Source organism: Pseudomyrmex gracilis, unplaced genomic scaffold (assembly GCF_002006095.1).
Source record: "Pseudomyrmex gracilis isolate BER0280 unplaced genomic scaffold, ASM200609v1 scaffold_78, whole genome shotgun sequence".
In the NCBI taxonomy this organism is placed as follows: domain Eukaryota; kingdom Metazoa; phylum Arthropoda; class Insecta; order Hymenoptera; family Formicidae; genus Pseudomyrmex; species Pseudomyrmex gracilis.
In genome coordinates, this window is record NW_018020662.1 from 537,887 (window position 1) to 555,734 (window position 17,848).

At 39.8% G+C, this 17,848-nt stretch overlaps 2 protein-coding genes across 3 annotated transcripts in view; one reads left to right on the forward strand and one right to left on the reverse strand.

The window, feature by feature from the left end:
* Positions 1 to 14,275, reverse strand: part of LOC109855000 (guanylate cyclase soluble subunit beta-1) — a 21,419-nt gene extending 7,144 nt beyond the window's left edge. Inside the window, exons 1-7 of one of the 2 annotated variants that reach the window (XM_020428726.1) lie at positions 3,849 to 3,994; positions 3,432 to 3,505; positions 2,397 to 2,497; positions 2,187 to 2,305; positions 873 to 1,028; positions 443 to 596; positions 148 to 302 (exon numbers count right to left, since the gene is read on the reverse strand). In XM_020428726.1, coding sequence (XP_020284315.1) covers positions 148 to 302; positions 443 to 596; positions 873 to 1,028; positions 2,187 to 2,305; positions 2,397 to 2,497; positions 3,432 to 3,505; positions 3,849 to 3,851 — 762 coding nt within the window. In that variant the 5' untranslated portion in view covers positions 3,852 to 3,994. Of the gene's footprint in view, positions 1 to 147; positions 303 to 442; positions 597 to 872; positions 1,029 to 2,186; positions 2,306 to 2,396; positions 2,498 to 3,431; positions 3,506 to 3,848; positions 3,995 to 14,208 lie in introns of those variants that run through there. The other variant, XM_020428727.1, reaches the window with a different exon arrangement.
* A 36-nt stretch (positions 14,276 to 14,311) lies between these two features.
* LOC109854999 (head-specific guanylate cyclase) overlaps positions 14,312 to 17,848 on the forward strand; it is a 27,659-nt gene continuing 24,122 nt past the window's right edge. Inside the window, exon 1 of the mRNA XM_020428725.1 lies at positions 14,312 to 15,458. Coding sequence (XP_020284314.1) covers positions 15,216 to 15,458 — 243 coding nt within the window. The 5' untranslated portion in view covers positions 14,312 to 15,215. The remainder of the gene's footprint in view (positions 15,459 to 17,848) is intronic.

Genomic DNA, 17,848 nt, shown 5'->3' on the forward strand with positions numbered 1-17,848 from the left:
TAATATAAATAATCAAAGAATTTAAAAAAATCTTGAAATTTAAACTAACATTAAAGCGGTCAAAAAATAATATAAACAATAATATCATATAAAAAAAGTTCTAAAGGTGCAAATTCTTATCGTGTATCTTTATGCGGATCAACTTACAGTTGAGAGAATGTCGTTCAATTTGCAATGACCGCTGGAAACTTGCGGTATAACACGTGTAATGGTGCAGCCGGTTTGAACTATGGTGAGATCTCGATTGAACATCAGATGAAACGGGAAAACTCGACAGAATGTCGTTGGACTGACTCTTGGCTCTATGACAATTAGTGTCAAAGTTTTACAAGTCTTTTATATCTAATATATTCAGGATTATCACATTTCCTTTGTTGCTTGTAACTTGCTCATATACGTATTGATTCCTTTTATCAAAGCGAACAACGATACGTTCACTTACCAACAGACAATGTTTCCAATTCGGCGATCATAGGATTTGTCACAACTCCCGGTCCTGATGCGTCAGTTATGAGGAATTGCACATGATCGCACTCATTCTTGGTCTTCACTATCTTCATGTCAACATCCGTGCCGTGCAATTTTTTCGCGACGGTCTATCGTATAAATAAAAATCAAATTGTTCTCTCCGCGATTGTTATCGTTATAATCCATTTTTTTTAACGTAAGTTATTCTATTCACGGAAAGTCATTACACAAAACACTTTCTAGTGTAACATTTTTTTTTTTAATTTACACAACGTCATATAGTGTATAAATATTAAATACGTACTCTAATAAGAGTTCCAGGAAAACGATAAAATGTATTCCACGAATTTTGAAATTTTTGCACAACAAATTGTGTTATTTATTATTGATACAAAATTGAATACCTTAACGATTCCAATAACGATGTGTTCCAAACCAGGTCGATCCGAATAATAATGCAAAATAAGCGCGCCATCCTCTGGTCTTTCTGTACATCTAAAAGACGGTGCTCTCATGCCCGGATATAAAGTACCCAAATGATCATGAAGCGCATCCAAATTCTGCAAAATGTGTTTACTTCTGTTTAGAGTTTACTTACTGAATAATAATCCTATAAACATTATCATATAAACTATCATATAAAAAACACGTTAATTCTCTACTATGAGTGAAATTTTATTTCAGTATATTGTTTTTATTTTAAAAATACAAAAAGTCGTCAAAAAAGAATCTGATGTGAATAATATCCATAAAATTAGTGTTGCCAGTGATCACGTTTTTTTAATAACATTAAAACGAAATTCGCATAAGATGACGTTTCACCCATGATAATCTTCAAAGATAATAAAGTTCAGAAAAAACTATGAATATAAATATAACAAAAAAATATGAATATGAATATAAAAATATGAATATGTATTCCAACGTAGGTTTGAGTTTAATTTCTTTACATCATAATTAACTGATTTATGTGTGACATAAAGAAAACTTTACAATTCAAAAGATTTCATATTATATATGGTGTTTCTTGGTATTATACGGAATATAAACGAGAAAACGCGAATAAAGCTTTGCAATCATAAAAAACCGTTGCATGCTAGGTTTAATTATACGATTCTCTTTTATATAATGAATAACTGAGAGAAATAAACGAAAGAAATTGAAGTGCAGAGAGCGTTTGTCGTTGCAGCGAAACAGTAATAAAAATTAAAATTGAATTTCCTGTTGCAGAATGTGTAACGTTTGTATTTTCGTTTTAATTTTTGATAGTAACTTTTACTGCTGAATTTTGTTTGAAAATATAATAACATAAATAAACTACATCGGAAAAATTTGCAAAATTACGCGCGGTTAATTTTAATGACACGAAATTTCCTAATATCAATGTACGCGACGGATACTACATATTCCATTCTAATGATGAAACCGATTTAACAAGCAGTTCCGCGATAAAATTAATAAAAAGCAACTACACAAACGCCTGATGCAAATTGTATATGTGCGTATTTTAATAAATTAATCAATAACTATCGAGGTTGCGTCCTTAATGCGAGTTAGCGCAAGTAAGATTAGTTAGAGTTGAAAATGAGATGCAAATTATCTGTTCTATTTTCTCGCATTAGCATAAATCGACATCTATTAAGTTCCATTAAAGCGTTTCTGATCGAAGAGAAATCTATAACAGGCGCACACACGAAATTTTTTTTTTTTTAATTTACCTGCAAGAAATCTCTAGGTGTCGCCCCGAGAACCTGAAGAATCTTATCGTAACCGGAATCTTGGCAGAACTCGAAGAACATTCGGCCAAACAGCTCAAGTATTTCGTCGGGATGAATATCTAAAGGAGAGGCAAAAGATATATATCTAATATATAAATTTTTCCGTTATACAATGTAAATAAGATCTTAAGTTTGCGAAGACATACGTACTAAGTTTCTTAGTAGCAGCAGATATTAGATTATACGTAATCTCGTCGTCGTAGATTTGTCGCACCAGAAACTGTCCTTCCATATTAACCGCCGCATCTTTTCTAAATCATTAATAAAATTGTAAAACTCTTTGCACAGATATACAGAAACATATATTACAATACAGAATATAGAAAGTAATTAATAAATAAATAATAAATCAATCAATATATAAATAATAATAAATAATAAATAAAGATAACAAATAATTATTTATGTAAAATGTTAATTATTTCTATACCGTTTGGTTTATATTAATATTTTATTTTTTATAGATAGCGGTTTAGAATAAATCTTTGTGTACACTTATAATACACTTACAATACACGTGGCGTTTTTTTAAATTTCATAATATTATTTACTTGCACACTTTTACTTTTTTGCTGAAAATTTTTAAACTTGACGATTTGATAAGTACTCTCTCTTTCTCTTTTTCTCCCTCTTTCTCTCGCTACATTTAATTTATGTGTCAAGTGTTTGAAGTGGTTACGTTCTTTGATATGGATATCAGATGTCACTTTGAAGCTTTTCTCAGCGTCTGCTAAGAGACGCTTCTACAACAGCCCTGGTAATATTTATGTCGCGAAAAAACACACTTTGTGATTTAAAAAAGTTCTTGAACGGAAGAGAAAAAAAAAGAAAAGAGGTGGCATCTCTACGAGTTCTCAATATTATAGCACATGGAGAAAGAAAAATTCTCTTGCACAAGGTGCGGCAAACTTAATGTAATGAAAAAGTAAAAAAAAAAAAAAATAGAAAAACACAACAATAATAGCACGTAAACACGCAATACAGATTGTAATTGTTTTTCTCATGATTTCTAATTTGACATATGTTTCACGAGCGTTTTTATGTCCACGCTGAACTGCTTTTGTCCGTCGGATGTTTGAGCGCGGGACACATCACGCGCGTCTAAGTATACGGAAGAAAACGTGCACGAACTAAAGTAAAGAATCAAGAGAGACTAGAGAGAGATCCCGCTTTATTTTTACCTACTTTATCGTCTCCCACGTCTCGTTGCCAAAGGTCTTGACGACCAGGAGCTCGAGGGCGTAATTCACAAATCCGTACTGCACATACAAGAAAAAAAGGGTTGCGTGTAAAATTTATTCGTGGTCGAGTGAGAATACGCGAGGGAGAAGAACGCGGTAAAACGGACGCGCGCTCGAATGCGTCGCAAGAATGTCCGCTTACGGAACATCTCGCGAACATATATTTCGCGTGCGGCTCCGGACCGAAAGGCCGAAGGCCTGCAAAATTTGTCCGTCAGGTCATCGTCGTATGCGCCGAGTGCGATTGCACTCACATCGCAAAGCGACGATCGTCATCAGCGCCGATTGACTCCCCCGCGCGCGTCCGTTATATATACGGGTGTGTGTTACCGCAATCGATTTCTAGCGCGCGAAAACGTACCATGTTTGCTGCACCTGACAATCGGACTGGATGGCGGCTAGGCTGTGATCTCACTTCTCACGCGTCATTCCATTCCGATTGCCGATTCGAACTCCCCCCGTGTGTTTGCCTCGTGCACACGAGTCGCGTACTGCGAACACGAGCCGTCGTTCGCCGGCACAGGATAAAGTATCGATTTTCCGCGACCGCGCCATCTGGATACCACCTAGTTCGCACTCCTCGCGAGAGAACCACCCTCTCGTCGTGAACGTGTGCCGTGCACACCATCCCTTCGGTTTTCTCTCGCAATCCGCTTTGCTTTCGCCACGGTGGCGCTATAACTTCGCGAATGAATACTTATAAGACCTTCGCGAGAATTAGCGTATAGTCAACAACGACTTCTGTCAACCCGGTCGCTCGCTGTACGCGTTGGGAGACTCCGCGCGCTTTCAAACGCGTGCACAATGCTCATTCAACTGAAAAATCGAAAATTTATTACGAGTGGATACGGCTTTCACATGTAATTTGATGAAAAAGTTATGGATATCGAAAGAGAGAGAAACGCCGTGCTTTCTGCGCGAGCAAAAGCGCCGATGTCATAAAACGCGACCTCTCGCACACTCGGATCATCTGATTCTCGGAGAGAACATCGTTTAAAAAGTTCTCAAAGTGCGACATAAAGCGTATCCTATATATATATATGTATCTTTTTTTCTTTTTAGGAGCGACCTTTCTCCGAGTCAATTTCTTTCCCCCGTTCGCTGATACTACGAGAGAGTTTACGGAAGTAAACTCTTTGCGGAAGTTTTTGCCGCGCGCTCTTGACGAATTATCAGTTATTTTCGCATGAATTTCGCGCGGATGTAAAAATATTTCAGTTTCGCAATTTTTTTATTGTCACGCGCAATTTTTTATTGCACGTAACAATTACACTATACAAACAATTGTTTCGGCAAAATAACAAGAGCGAAATAACAAGAGTGTTTGAATTTGATTACAATTAATGAAACAATAGAGAAGCTTGAAGTTTGTTCAAGCCACTAGCTTGCAAACACTGTACGTGAATAATTTCTGTAATGGAATTGCAACTTCAGTCGTGTTACATTGTTTCAATGACATTCCACGCGCGTGTGTGAGACGAGATTTCGCCCAACAAATATATTCTATCTTTAGAAAATTTATTCGATGCGAGAGAACAATAAATTTAATTACGCTCTACTCCACTTTGCTTTCGTCAAATAAAATCCGTTTTAAACATGAAACATGCAGAGATTGTGCGATAATTTTCACTTTGACGCTATTTGCATTATTAATGCTTGTAGAAAAATTTATTACAAGGCGTTTATTGAAGAGAACAAATTGCAACCTACGTCGCCGGGCTAGTTGGAATGAGAGAGATAATAGCTTCGTTGCTTCATTAATTAATTCGCAACGATTATAGAAAAAATTTATTGCGAATTAAAAATCGACAAATTAATTTTGTTTTCAATATATATTTTTTTTTTCATTTGAAAAAAACGGAGATCGTACTAATTTCCGTCTCTTCTCCGCCTTCTCTCTCTTCCATTTTCTCGCGTCTCTTGTGCGCTCGGTTTGAAAAAAAAATTACTTGCAATTTCGTCAATTAAACTTCGACGAGAAAATTGTCAAGTTGAAAAGACAGTGAAAATTTAAGTATCGCCGGTTCGACGAAATTGAAGAGTCCTTTCGGAGAAAGGAGTTTTAAAAATTAAACGTGGGTCCGCGCCGTCTTAGGGAAGTTCCAGCCTGGTAAATCTTTTAAGAGATAGAAATGTGTTTTGTAGAAATCGTGTGCGCGCCCGCGCGAACGAGATGTCTCTCGGACGTTAACTATTCAAAGTGACCCCATTTCATTCAACGCTATGCTGAGTAATGCTATAAAACACGTATGGAAGAAGGGCGTAGTGACAATTTAAAAACGCTTAGTCATTGCAATATCGTCCGTTGCGGAGGAAAAAGAAAAGGGGCGACAAAAAAAAGCGGGAGGGGTAACTTTAATCGTAAGCGAAATACCGACAATATTTTGCGGGGCGCGAATATATTAGCATGCATATATATATACATTGATCGGCCACAAAGGCGCAATCACCGTTCGCGTTATTGATGAATGGCGGAAGAACGATGCCGGATGTGATAATCAACCGAACGCAAACGTGGGCGCGCGATGAACTCCGCGATGTTCCCCGAAATGACGGTCATCTGTTATTTCATTATCGCCACCGACAAAGAAACGGACTGTGTTATACCCATTTCCGTATCTATATATCGCCGCACTTGGCGGAATGCTTTTATCGCCACGGCGGCGTACGTGGCACTCCTAAGGGAGTTGCAGCGACCTCGTTCCCATTGTGTAAAACGAAAATGGCAATTCTTCTCACCCCCTTAGTACCCAATTTTCTGGTAATACGATAAAAACATCGTTCGTCTTCGCGCTCACTCTTTTATTGATCCGCTGCCAATATCGTATCATTCTGGCGCGTACGTAGACGTGCCATATAGGTATACATACGCCGATTCACAGTGAAATAGCAAAGGCGCAATGGCGGCAGTAGAAATTTTAAACCCCCCCCCCCGCACGAGCGCATCTTGCGACGACAAATGCAATCGAACAAATAAAAAGCGAGAAGAGCGTCGAACGACGGGTTGTAAAAAAAGCACTCGGTCAACAAGACCGCGTATCGATTTGTTGCAAAACGGCGTTGAAATTATCAATGATGTGTTCGGCTTTTGAAAAATGCACGACGAGCAACGCGCGCACGTTCGGAAAAAAAAAAAAAAAAAAAAAAAAAAAGAAATACAGGAGATCTATAAGTGGACGAAGATTCATGGCTCTCCCAATTTCACGAATTGCGTCGCATCCGAGAGAGAGAGGCCAATTGCACCGACCGTCAAATGAAACGCATGGCTATCGGCCATCAAGATTAAATGGCTCGGAGTGATTCACGACCGAGAGAGGAAAATCTGCGGGTGTCGGAAAATTGATCGCGGAGAAAACTCGGTTAGAGCAATGAGAGTAAAAGAGAGTTCTCGTTACCTTCTGAAAATACATTAAACCCGAGTGCTATTATAATAAAGTTTATATAAATTACATAAACACACGCGCGATTAAAAAGAATCACACAGACCGAGAGTAAGTTTAAATAATTACTCTGCGTCGTTTGTGTCTATGCGAGCTACCGTCGCGATATATAAATCGCGTTAAAATATACCCTCATGACAGTAAAGGTGATATCCGATATTTTACTGCCGACTACTCATTGAGGGGTTCTCGTAAATTTATCTACCGCCCTCCTAAGTGCACCCTGTATAAATAAACGCACGACACATGACACACAACAGTGTTGTATATCCTTCAGCAGTCTCTCGTGAAATAAAAACTTGCCACGTCGCACGCTCAAGTAATAAGCTTATTAAAACATTAACGAGAAAATGGAGATCGGAAATTTTCGAGGACGTTTTTTCTTGTTTATCGCGTTTTATTACATTGGAAATGTGTTTAATCGAGAATTGTGAAAAAATATTACACAAATCCGACAAGTGCTGAAACACAACAATATACACGTCAATTTTCCTCATGTTACGCGCACACAATGTTGTTGTGTATATCAAAATACACGTTATTTATTATATTCGAAGAACTTCTCCATTGAAATAAATTTTATTTCGACTTCGCATCTAGGGAGTGTGTTCTGCAATTAGCATTGTTAGCGTAACAACACGTTTTGATCTGCAACGCTTTGTTGATCTGACATTTTAGAGTCAATTTAATATACACACCGCGCGACCAATTAATTCTATTCGTTATCACTTTCAGCCGCGCTTTCATATCCGAAAACAAGTCAGTCAATAACTTTCCACGTAGATTCTTCGGCTGACCTCGGCGATGATAAATAGCACTCCGGACTTAATTAAAAATACCGTCACGTGCCGAATATCGATGATCGGGCTTTTCCTCCCTCGTCACAAGGGGGAAGTTCGAGAAATGCGTGTACCAGCCGGAACGCGTGGTAATGGTGGCCATAACATAGAAATGACTGACGTCACCGGATGCTTTCAAATGACCTGCATTATCGATTTTATTTATCATCCGACATCCTTGTTGGCAAGGATTCCGCTCTGTCCCTTGTCGATTTTTATAATGAAATGGCACTTCGGATACCCCGTCGGACGCGCGGTAGCATCCTCGCGCGACCATCAATTTTCCTCTTTTCCATGATGATCTTAACGGAGGGCGAAGATTAATGTTTGAGTTACAGCATTTTTTGCGCCGGCGAATCGCGCGATTCAACTAGCATACGAGAGCATTAAGATTATCACCCTATTAAGATCATCCCAATTAAAGTGCGACCTTTATCGGGCGCGCCAAGTCGAAAGTACAAGTTAAATCGATTGGAGACGATCTTGAAATTTCGACAAAAGTGACCTCGTTTCTGTCCCGCAGAAATAAAATTTCAAGAGAGAGATTCTCACGTGTGTATATATATATATATATATCTCCGTGCGACTTGCGCGACATGTATGTATAGGACTTTCTGTAAAATATGTTACACCGTCTGACAATAAAAAAAACATCAGAGGGAGATCTAAAATCTCTCGCTTCAGAATATTTGCTATTGCATTTGTATGGATTTCATCAATACATTCCGATCAATTCGAAACATCAGTTCGAAGAAATATAAACACCATTCAAAATTGCATAAAATACCTGGAATATTAATGTAGAAGGAATGTTTGTGCGAATAAATCAATATTCCGGCGAAACAAAAAAAATACGATCAATTGTGCGTTTTGCAAGAAAAATAGCACAGACACGTGAAAAAAAATTAGCTCGTCACAAATATTAAGCGACGTTGCAATAAAGAAACACGCGCGCAATAATTAATCAAATCCCGTCATTAATATCGTAAGCTGTTACAATTAATTTAGTCTGCAACAACGTCTTATCTAAAATTATAATATTTTTTGCGCGCTTTAGCAACGGAGTAGAATAAAAATATGAGTTCCAAACGGGAGTTGATTCATGCGGCGAAGCGATGCTAAAGCAAACACAATTCTCGTCGGAAACAATTCCGGAGAATAGTATATCATGTCTTGAGCAGAACGCGCGCCACATCAGATGCACGCGGAGAAAGAAAAGAAGACATAAAGAGAAGTGTAAATCGCTTTGTTTTGTTTCTATCGGGCTATTAAATCTCTCAAAATGCGTACACGAATAAAAGGTTTTTTTTCTGGTGATTTTAACGTGTAAAAAATGTAGGGGCATGTGTATTCTGATAAAGATAACGATGATAAAGTTAACAATGATAAAGAGAGATTCTTTTTATGAGATAAGAAATATATACACATGTGCCATCAGTCTGAAAAGTGATAGAAGGAGAAAAAAGATGGAAATTTATTATCAAAATATATATATATATATATATATATATATATATATATAGAACTTCGGTTTTGTGGAACACACCGCTTTGTGGAGTGTATATTTCTCGGGGTTTTTTTTTTTTTTTTACAAAATAAACTGTATTACACCGATATCGATCGCTTTTTTTCATTATTATTCCAGTCTGTTTGATAAACAAAACGTAGTGAGAATCAAAGAAATGAGAAAAGCTATCGGTATGTCTCGTCGGAAAGTCATTTGTATCATTTCACATCTGCACGGAACCGTGATGCATCGAGTATCAAACGATTTTCTTCAATATGCAGCAATAACCAGACGCGACGCGATGGGAATACAAAATACGCTGCTATTTTCCAGAAAACCGTTTCATAAAATTCTGAAAAAGAAAGTAGAAAATATATATATATCGGAAACTATTACACACACACATACACACATACACAAGACGTTTCTTCCAGGAACTCACTTGTCAGCGAGGTCATAGCAATTTGCAGCCAACTATAGTTGATAAGTGACACGGCAGCTAGTTTTTTTTTTTTTTTTCAACAAATAGGTTATACTTTTTTCCCACGTTGCATTATATTTATCAATATTGTCCATCCATGTTGTGTTGGATTCATCGATATTGTTCGTTGTTATATTGTTAACTATTCTATTATATTACAATTAGACACACAAACTATTTTGTAGTTTTCATTCAAAACACCTAAGAATATAAAAAACTCACTATTTTTTTAGAATAAAAATTGCACTGTTATTTTAACAATTAAACTTGATACTTCCACGGTCAACTCTCGGTAATTATCAGATCTTCAGACAGTTATTGATCATTTTGATTTTGAGAGATTTTCCCACGATTTTATGATGGATTTTCCTATTAACCGCAAACCGGAATACACACTTTCCTCGTTTCTCAAACAGAATAGACGTATCCGCGCCAATTAGTTTGTTTAGTTACAAATCTCTTCTCTTCGTTGATTCTACCCTTATCTCTATCTTTTCAAATATGTATTCCGGTCACCGAGAGCGGTGGCGTGATAAAGAACTCATCATTGTATCGCGATCTTGGGAAGGTCTGGCACATCGCCACGTACTATCAAAAACTATATTTAAACTTCTCGGAGAAAACACTTAACTGCAATCGAGCGCCTAAGGGCGTTTACAATCTATCGCTACACCAACACATTTCTTTACACACGTGTGTTACAGTTTTTAATCTGATGAGAAAAAAATTGCGCCTAAGAGAGATCGGATATAAATCTTTTCTTCATCCAAAGAGACAACTAAAAAGAGAAGAAGTAGCCAACACTTCGTCCAAGTATATTACTGGCTCAGCAGTTACATTTCTTAGCTGCATTTCAAGATAAGCTGAAACTCGTTAGACTAAAAGAGAGCGCAAAAACTCAGCGAGCCGCAGTCGCATTATGTGAATTGCATATATTCATGAGTGAAAAATTAAATGTGCGTTTACTTCGCGGCGCGTTAGTGAGGATTGAAGTATAAACATGCAGTAGATGCGAGGCAAAGTACGAAACGCATTTTCGCGTCGAAAGAGAAATCAGGAAAAAATGGAAAAATGAAAAAATTAAAAACTTCGTTTTTTTCACTTTTACGCAATATTACTAATGCACCCTCTTAACATATACGAGCGCGCGTTTGAAAGAGAGGCATCGTTTTAAATAAATAAACATTTTTCTCAACTGTGAATAAGAAATAGATCTGTTCTAAAATTTTGTATACAAAAAAAAACAAACAAACAGAATGCCAGCAAATAAAGAAAACAAACGCAAAAAGTAATCTCCGCGCGGTGAATAATAAACATGCGCTGGAGAAAAACCGGCGGATAAAGTGATTTCATATTGCGAGGGAGAATGGGAAATCATGAGAATGTAGTCAAATTTTGCAGTTCTGACGAATGGAGTTAATTTAGTAAATGGAAAACACGTTCCGCAAATCGCATTTCGCATACGTTTCGATGCGCTGCCAAAAATGCGGTTCAACTTACTAATGGTTATAACGTAATTTGATTTCGAATGGCGCGGAGCGCGCTATACGCGTTTCTTTGACCACGCGCGCAGACCAGTTGTATGCGGCTTTTAATGGAATGCACACGTTACATGAATGTTTAATCTTTTCACGTTGATATTACATGGATTAGTTCGCACACCCTCGAATAGTAATTTGCGCTCTTATTCAATTAACTAAATGTCCGGTAAATACTAAAAAATGTGTTATTACAGTAAAAAGTGTGTTATACAATTATCGCTCGGGAAGTAATTGAAGATCCAAAAACAAGAAAAAAAAGTTGATATTAATCCATGTCCGAAAATGCGTTGTTTTCGAGTTGTTGTTATTTTTATGTTAAAATTGGAAATTGTTGTATTTCGAAGTTTTTGTCAAAATTCAAAGAAGGGATAGATAGCGTATAAGTTTTGTAACTAAAAGTCAAATAAAAGTTGAGGAGCTGCTTTACCCAGGATGCACCACGTGCAGGGTACAGCATCTCGTTAGCATCTCTTAGTAGAGCTCCAGTAGACTCCACAGTTCGTCACTTGTGGCGCATCCTGGATAGGATGCTAAAGCAACTTGCAACTTTTATTCGCGACTTTAGTTATGTTACAAAATTCATATACTATCTGTTCCTTCTTTTAATTTTGACAAAAAATTCGAAATATAACAATTTCAAATTTCACCATAAAAATGGCGAAATGCAATAACTCGAAAACAACGCATTTACGAACGTGCGTTTATGTCAACTTAGTTTTCTTATTTTTGGATCCTCGATCACTCTTCCCGAGCGATTGATCTCGACTTACGGGACACCCTGTATACATGAGCAACGCGAAAATACGAGATTTTCTGATTTATTATAGAGAACTTAGAGTAACTTGTTAAATAAAATTATAATTTAAAATCACGCGAATAATAGAACAAGTAGTAAAATACACGACCGAGCGCGTCCGAACAGCTCAAGAAATCTGAACGGACACGCTGATACGTACGAATACGCGCGAATAACTGATTTAATGTTCTAATTTTGCAATATCCAATATGTGCCGCTTTCAAGAGATATTTATATCTTCTCATTGCCCTCATTTTATCGCAATCGAGTGATTATTTTCTCAGGAGCGTGTTCACGCAACGTATCACGCGTAGTATTGAAGGAGCGACGCGGCGAGTGACGAGAGAGAGAGGTGTTGTTGTGCGTATAAATTATTTACGCCCTTATATATCTGTTCGCGAGAAAAGATAACTTGTTTTCTCGCCGACAATTTGCAGCGAGCGTCTCGTAATTTGTAAGAACATTTCCACTGGGAATCACGTGAGCAATGACCCGATCGAGGCTTCCTATACGACGGACCGCTGACATTCGACCGCGGCGCGAAGCAATGCTTCTCGCGATAATGGTACAGATCGATCGCTCCGAATTGTCGAGAGAACCGAAATGGATATTCGACTCTACCCCGTCTGTAGCACGGACACGAGACAGAAAAGTGCTGGACAAACTTGATTACCAAACTCATCCATTCCGCGCGCCACCCCTCTTTATATATACTCCACCCTTGCTTCCCGATAATCTGATGCAACCGGTTTTAGCACTTTACCGTGAACGAAGATTAAGGAGGTATTTTGAAAAGAGACACGTTGAAATAAAAAAAAAAAAAAAAAAAAAAACACATTTGATCATTATTAATTAATGGTGTTTGAATTGGAGGATGATTGAGATGATGAAAAATGACTCTCGTGCAGGAATTAATCCAACATGGTATTAATAAGAGAAATAAAATTAAGTAAAAAATAAATCAGAGAAATAAAACACCAAACAGCAGAGAAAAAATAGAAAACAAAAAAAAAAAAAGCAATATAATCTACTGCACGTTACAGCTCCCGAAAGAAAGATACCCGAGCATTTTTATTTTCGTGCGGGATTCTTTCTTATATTATTTTCTTATCAAACGCGCTTGTACAAGATGTAATTTCGAAGAGTTTTACTCGTGATTATTGGGAATTTATGAGAAAAAAGTTTCTCTCGATCGAAAATGCACGTTCATTTCGCAACTGTTCCCAGACGCGTATAATAACAACAGAGACATAAGATAATATTTGCGATGAGACATTGCATTTTCCGCGATAAACATTGCCCCGGCCACGATCACATAATCGCATTACGCCGTTGTAGCGCGAGATAATAATCACGTTAAGATCTCGTTTGCGGAAACAAATGCGTGTGCGAAAGTTGTGTAACTCTAAAGATGGATAAAATGGCTTGGATAAAACGTAAACTAATATAAAACGGCGTTAACTCCGCGTAATATAATTGGCTAATTGCGAGCAGAAAGTGTATTTGCAAAGCGATATTACTCGTTTACACGCGCACAACTTTGCGCTTCATTATGTGGCCACATTAAGTAATCGTTAAATGTGCATCTATCTATTTCCTCTCGCTTTGTCAGTTTTAATAGACTACGGGGGTGTAACGCGCGAGTCTCTCGCACGCAATTTACACATTTCTCATTAATTTTAATCTAACGTCCCCGTTAAACAATTTTCCCGAGAGATGACCGTGGACACAATACTGTTCATGGAAGTCAGTCGCATCTGTCGGTCGGATACGTCGGTTGCGGCGCAAAATTACAGAAGTTAATAATGGAACACAAGCATGTGTATACTAAATTTCCTGAAAATCTCCAGGGCGGGGGAGAGCGCGCGCCAGAGCAGGTAACTGCACCAGGGCAGCGAGTCAGGTCAAACCAGGTGAGGTAGGCAGCAAGCAAGCAGGGGTATAGACAGGTTTTCCTTCTCTACGACCTACGAGAGGAGAGAACGGAAAGTACAGCAGTTAGAGAGAGAGAGAGAGAGAGACAGAGAGAGAAACAGAGAGAGAGGAAAACACGCGCAGGCGTCTTCGCTACCCTCCATCGTGACGCCTCCGCTCACCCCTTACACCGTCCGACTCACCCTTGCTCTGCTGCCTTCCCTCTCGTCGCTCTTCTCTTCTCTCCGTCGCGCCTCGAAGCGTTGCCGCGGTCAATCCATATAGCAGTATGGCGCTAGGCGCTCAGGCACAGCAACGTATGTAGCGCGCGTCGTCGTGTCATCGTACATCGTCGTCACCGTACATCTACCGTCGCGTCGACGATCCGCCGCGTCTCCCTGCCAAGGTGAATGCGCGCGCGAATTACGGTTGTCGATATTGCGCGGTTGGTATCCGCCGATATTTGCATCTGAAAAAAACCGAAAAAAAAGAAAAAAAAAAGAACGAGAGATCTCGCCCGAAGGATTTACGAAGACCGAAGACCCCGAAGAGCGATTCTAGAGACAAACGTGATAAAAGAAATTATTCGCGAAGAGAGCAGCAAACCTGTGAGTCGTCTCGCCAAACTTCTTCGCGTTGACACCGCGTGCGACATCGCGTCCGGCTCGACGCGGTGGTTGGTAGACGCCGGGACACATAACGCGCGCACGCTAAGCAAGAACGTTGCGGCGGTGTGTGAAGAGGAGAGTTTTTTTCTCTATACGACATACATACCGTAACGTGATGAACGATCGAGAATGACAGATCTGTCAATGATCATCGGCAACGTTAGCGGCAACGTTATTACGACGAAGATCGGGAACACGAAGACGACGATGAAGATGAGTTCTCGGATCTGTTTCACGTGTTCGCGCGTCGCTCAGAGCGGCGACGTGTGAAAGAGCTGTGCGAACAATCGCGCGAACAAGAGCCACCACGTTCGTAACGTTGATTCGCTAGGAAGCGCGGGCTGAAGAGGGCTCGAATACGAAACACAAGGGTGGGAGCGTTTGTAGTGGTTGTGGCTGCAGCCAGCTGATCGCAGATAAACACAACGAGAGGCGCGCGGCATGTCTCTCGTTAATTAACGCCGCGTGCTCCCGTTTCTTCCCGTCCGGATCTCGAAAAGGATCCTCTCAACGGACCGTAATAGAACAGCGCACTTGCAAAGATGGCATGCCCGTTCTCAGGCGGACGTTTCAAACCGAGCCACAAGGATGACAACGGCGAGGAAGGAGATCATCACCGCAGGATCGCGAGGCTCAGACAGGACGAGCGTGACAAGACGGCCGCGCGCCAAACGTCGATCCAAATACCGGCCCTTCTTGGAGAGGACGGCGATGATGTCGAGGACACGCAGACGCTTAATCTGAAGCACTTGAGAGCTGCCGTGACCTTCCTGACCAATCCTCCGGTATTGAAAAATTAAATCGCTTCGATTTAATTTCCTTTTTTTTTTTTTTTTCAGCCTCTCTTGTGTCACACCGTGTGTCTTGTCTTCACGTGGTTCTTGTTGTAGCGCGCTTTCCATCACGCACGCTTTTTCGACGCATTGATATATATCTCGTCGCCTACGAGAGACGACGAGAGAATAGTCGAACATCGCATGTTTTGCTTCCTAGAGCTTTTAGATGAGAACGGAGATTCTAGAACTAGCTGGGAAACAGCACGAAGAACCAGTTGGTTGGGTCTTGTACGGCTTTTCTCTGGATGTATTCAAAGTCGGATTAGCGCAGGCGGTGACACGCAATTGGTTTACGGTCTTCATACAGTCCGAGGTTTTTTTATTCCGCTCTTTCATCCAGCGTTCTATATAATAACTTCTTCAACCAAGAAAGAAACGTCGTTTCTTCGTTTCGCCGTTAAAAGCCGCGGATTCGAAATGCGACCGAGATAGCGTTTTCAAAGACGGCAACAATCGTGATAAACGAGATCCCGAATTGGGGTCGTTTTCATGTGCACAGTAGAGTAGCCGCGCGCGCGGTAGGTACTACCGAATCGTTGAATTTATATTTATCACGGTCGACCCAAATATCATCGGAACGATACATCGGAGCGACATTTGCCTCCAGGTTGAAACGCCGCCTTACGTGTTTTTTATTTTTTTCTTTTTTTGAGAAAGATAAATTACAAAGTCAGCAATAGAGTTCTGCGCGTTTTTTCTCCAACCCTTAAAGTATATAAGATAAATCCACCCTTCCCGTTGACTTTTCATATTTTCTGTGAGTTTCCGAGCTTAAGAAAAAAAAACTGACTTTTCCTTTCCCATTGTGCAATCGGAACAAAAAAAAACGGAAGTTTTGGGTAAACAAAAGTTGTTGGAGCATTTCCCCAGAGGAGTTGAACCGCAGCGGCAACGATTAATTAAGGTTACACGCATTTATGTATGTTTTAACGTGTAGAGCAAAAGAGAGACGGGGTGTGTGAGACATTCAAATATCCCCCACTGTATACTTAATGTTCGACAGAGGAAACGTGTGTTAACTTTAAGAGTTAATATTGCGCGTTGGTTAACAGTACGGAAAATTAAACTTCTCGCAGAATTGTTAACGCTCCGCAATGTAACCCGCACTTGCAATAATATTTCGACACAATTCGCTCATCACACGCCGAATCACGCCGTCACGTTGTTCTCACGTTTTTATTACGGGACGCGAATCGCGATCGAACGCGCGACGTTAAACGCTCCGCGTGCGCGATTAGACGGGGGATATGGCTGTGGGAATTGCGGGAGTATAGTTTTTCGCGTAGGAACTGGGTCAAAAATATGTAATAAATCCCAATGCGAAAAGTTTCCTGCCACCCCTCTCCCCCCCTCCTCTCCCCCCGTTAGAGAGAAAGCGGGAGTTTCCAAGTTCCGCTTTCCGGAAGCAAACTGCGTTAGCGAACTCACGCGAACGGCCAATGTTTTCAAACCTTGTGTCTGGCGAGCTTCTTAAAGGAGTCTTGCATTAAACTTTGGCAAGGAAATGTCTCGTCTCTTTTCGCTAATGTGTATTCTCTCAATCCTTTCGCGACGGCGCTTTCATTCACGTCGTTTTCCTTAGCTTCGAAACTTCGTGATGAAGTACGTATATAGTAAACTAATATATATACGAGATATTCTATCGATACTTATGAGTCTCTCGTTGTGCTCGATTCGTTCGAACGTTGTTCCCGACGGTTGTAAATATCGTCGTCACAAAAAAAGAGAGAACGCGAAAATCGATTTATTTATTCGCGAGTATATTCGAGCTATACGCGTTTGACGGAAAAAACGCAATCACAAAACAATTTCTTGGTCTCTCTGAAGAATACACACATCGACCGAGTGTCAATAATGTCGATAATTGCGCGAGTATATATCAAGATGATATCAAACTGTTTCGGATCATTGAATCTCGGTTGTTCGACAAGTTTTCCTGGCATTGCCATCCAATCATCATGATAGTTTGATTTCCCCTAGCGTACACGATCGTATCTGGCAAATGTCATCGGTAGTTTAGGGGATTAACGGCGTTTGATGGCAGATTACGGGGGGAGGAAGACGAGAACGCGGTACTTAAGGTCGCGCGATAACGTCGGGTGCGCAAATCCAGAAGAGAGGCGTCAAGCCACCATACACACAAGAGTAGGCCATTATCAGCGCGCCCGATTCTTCGCGTGGTACACACGTCGAGTCGAATGGAAAATGAGTTAGTTATTGTTGCAAGAATAAGCACCGGAGCGTGATGATGCGAGATTCATATTAACGAGCGGAATATCGAACGCACATCTCGCGATACTTGTTGCCCGCAGTTACGTCACAGTTTTTTTTTTTTTTTT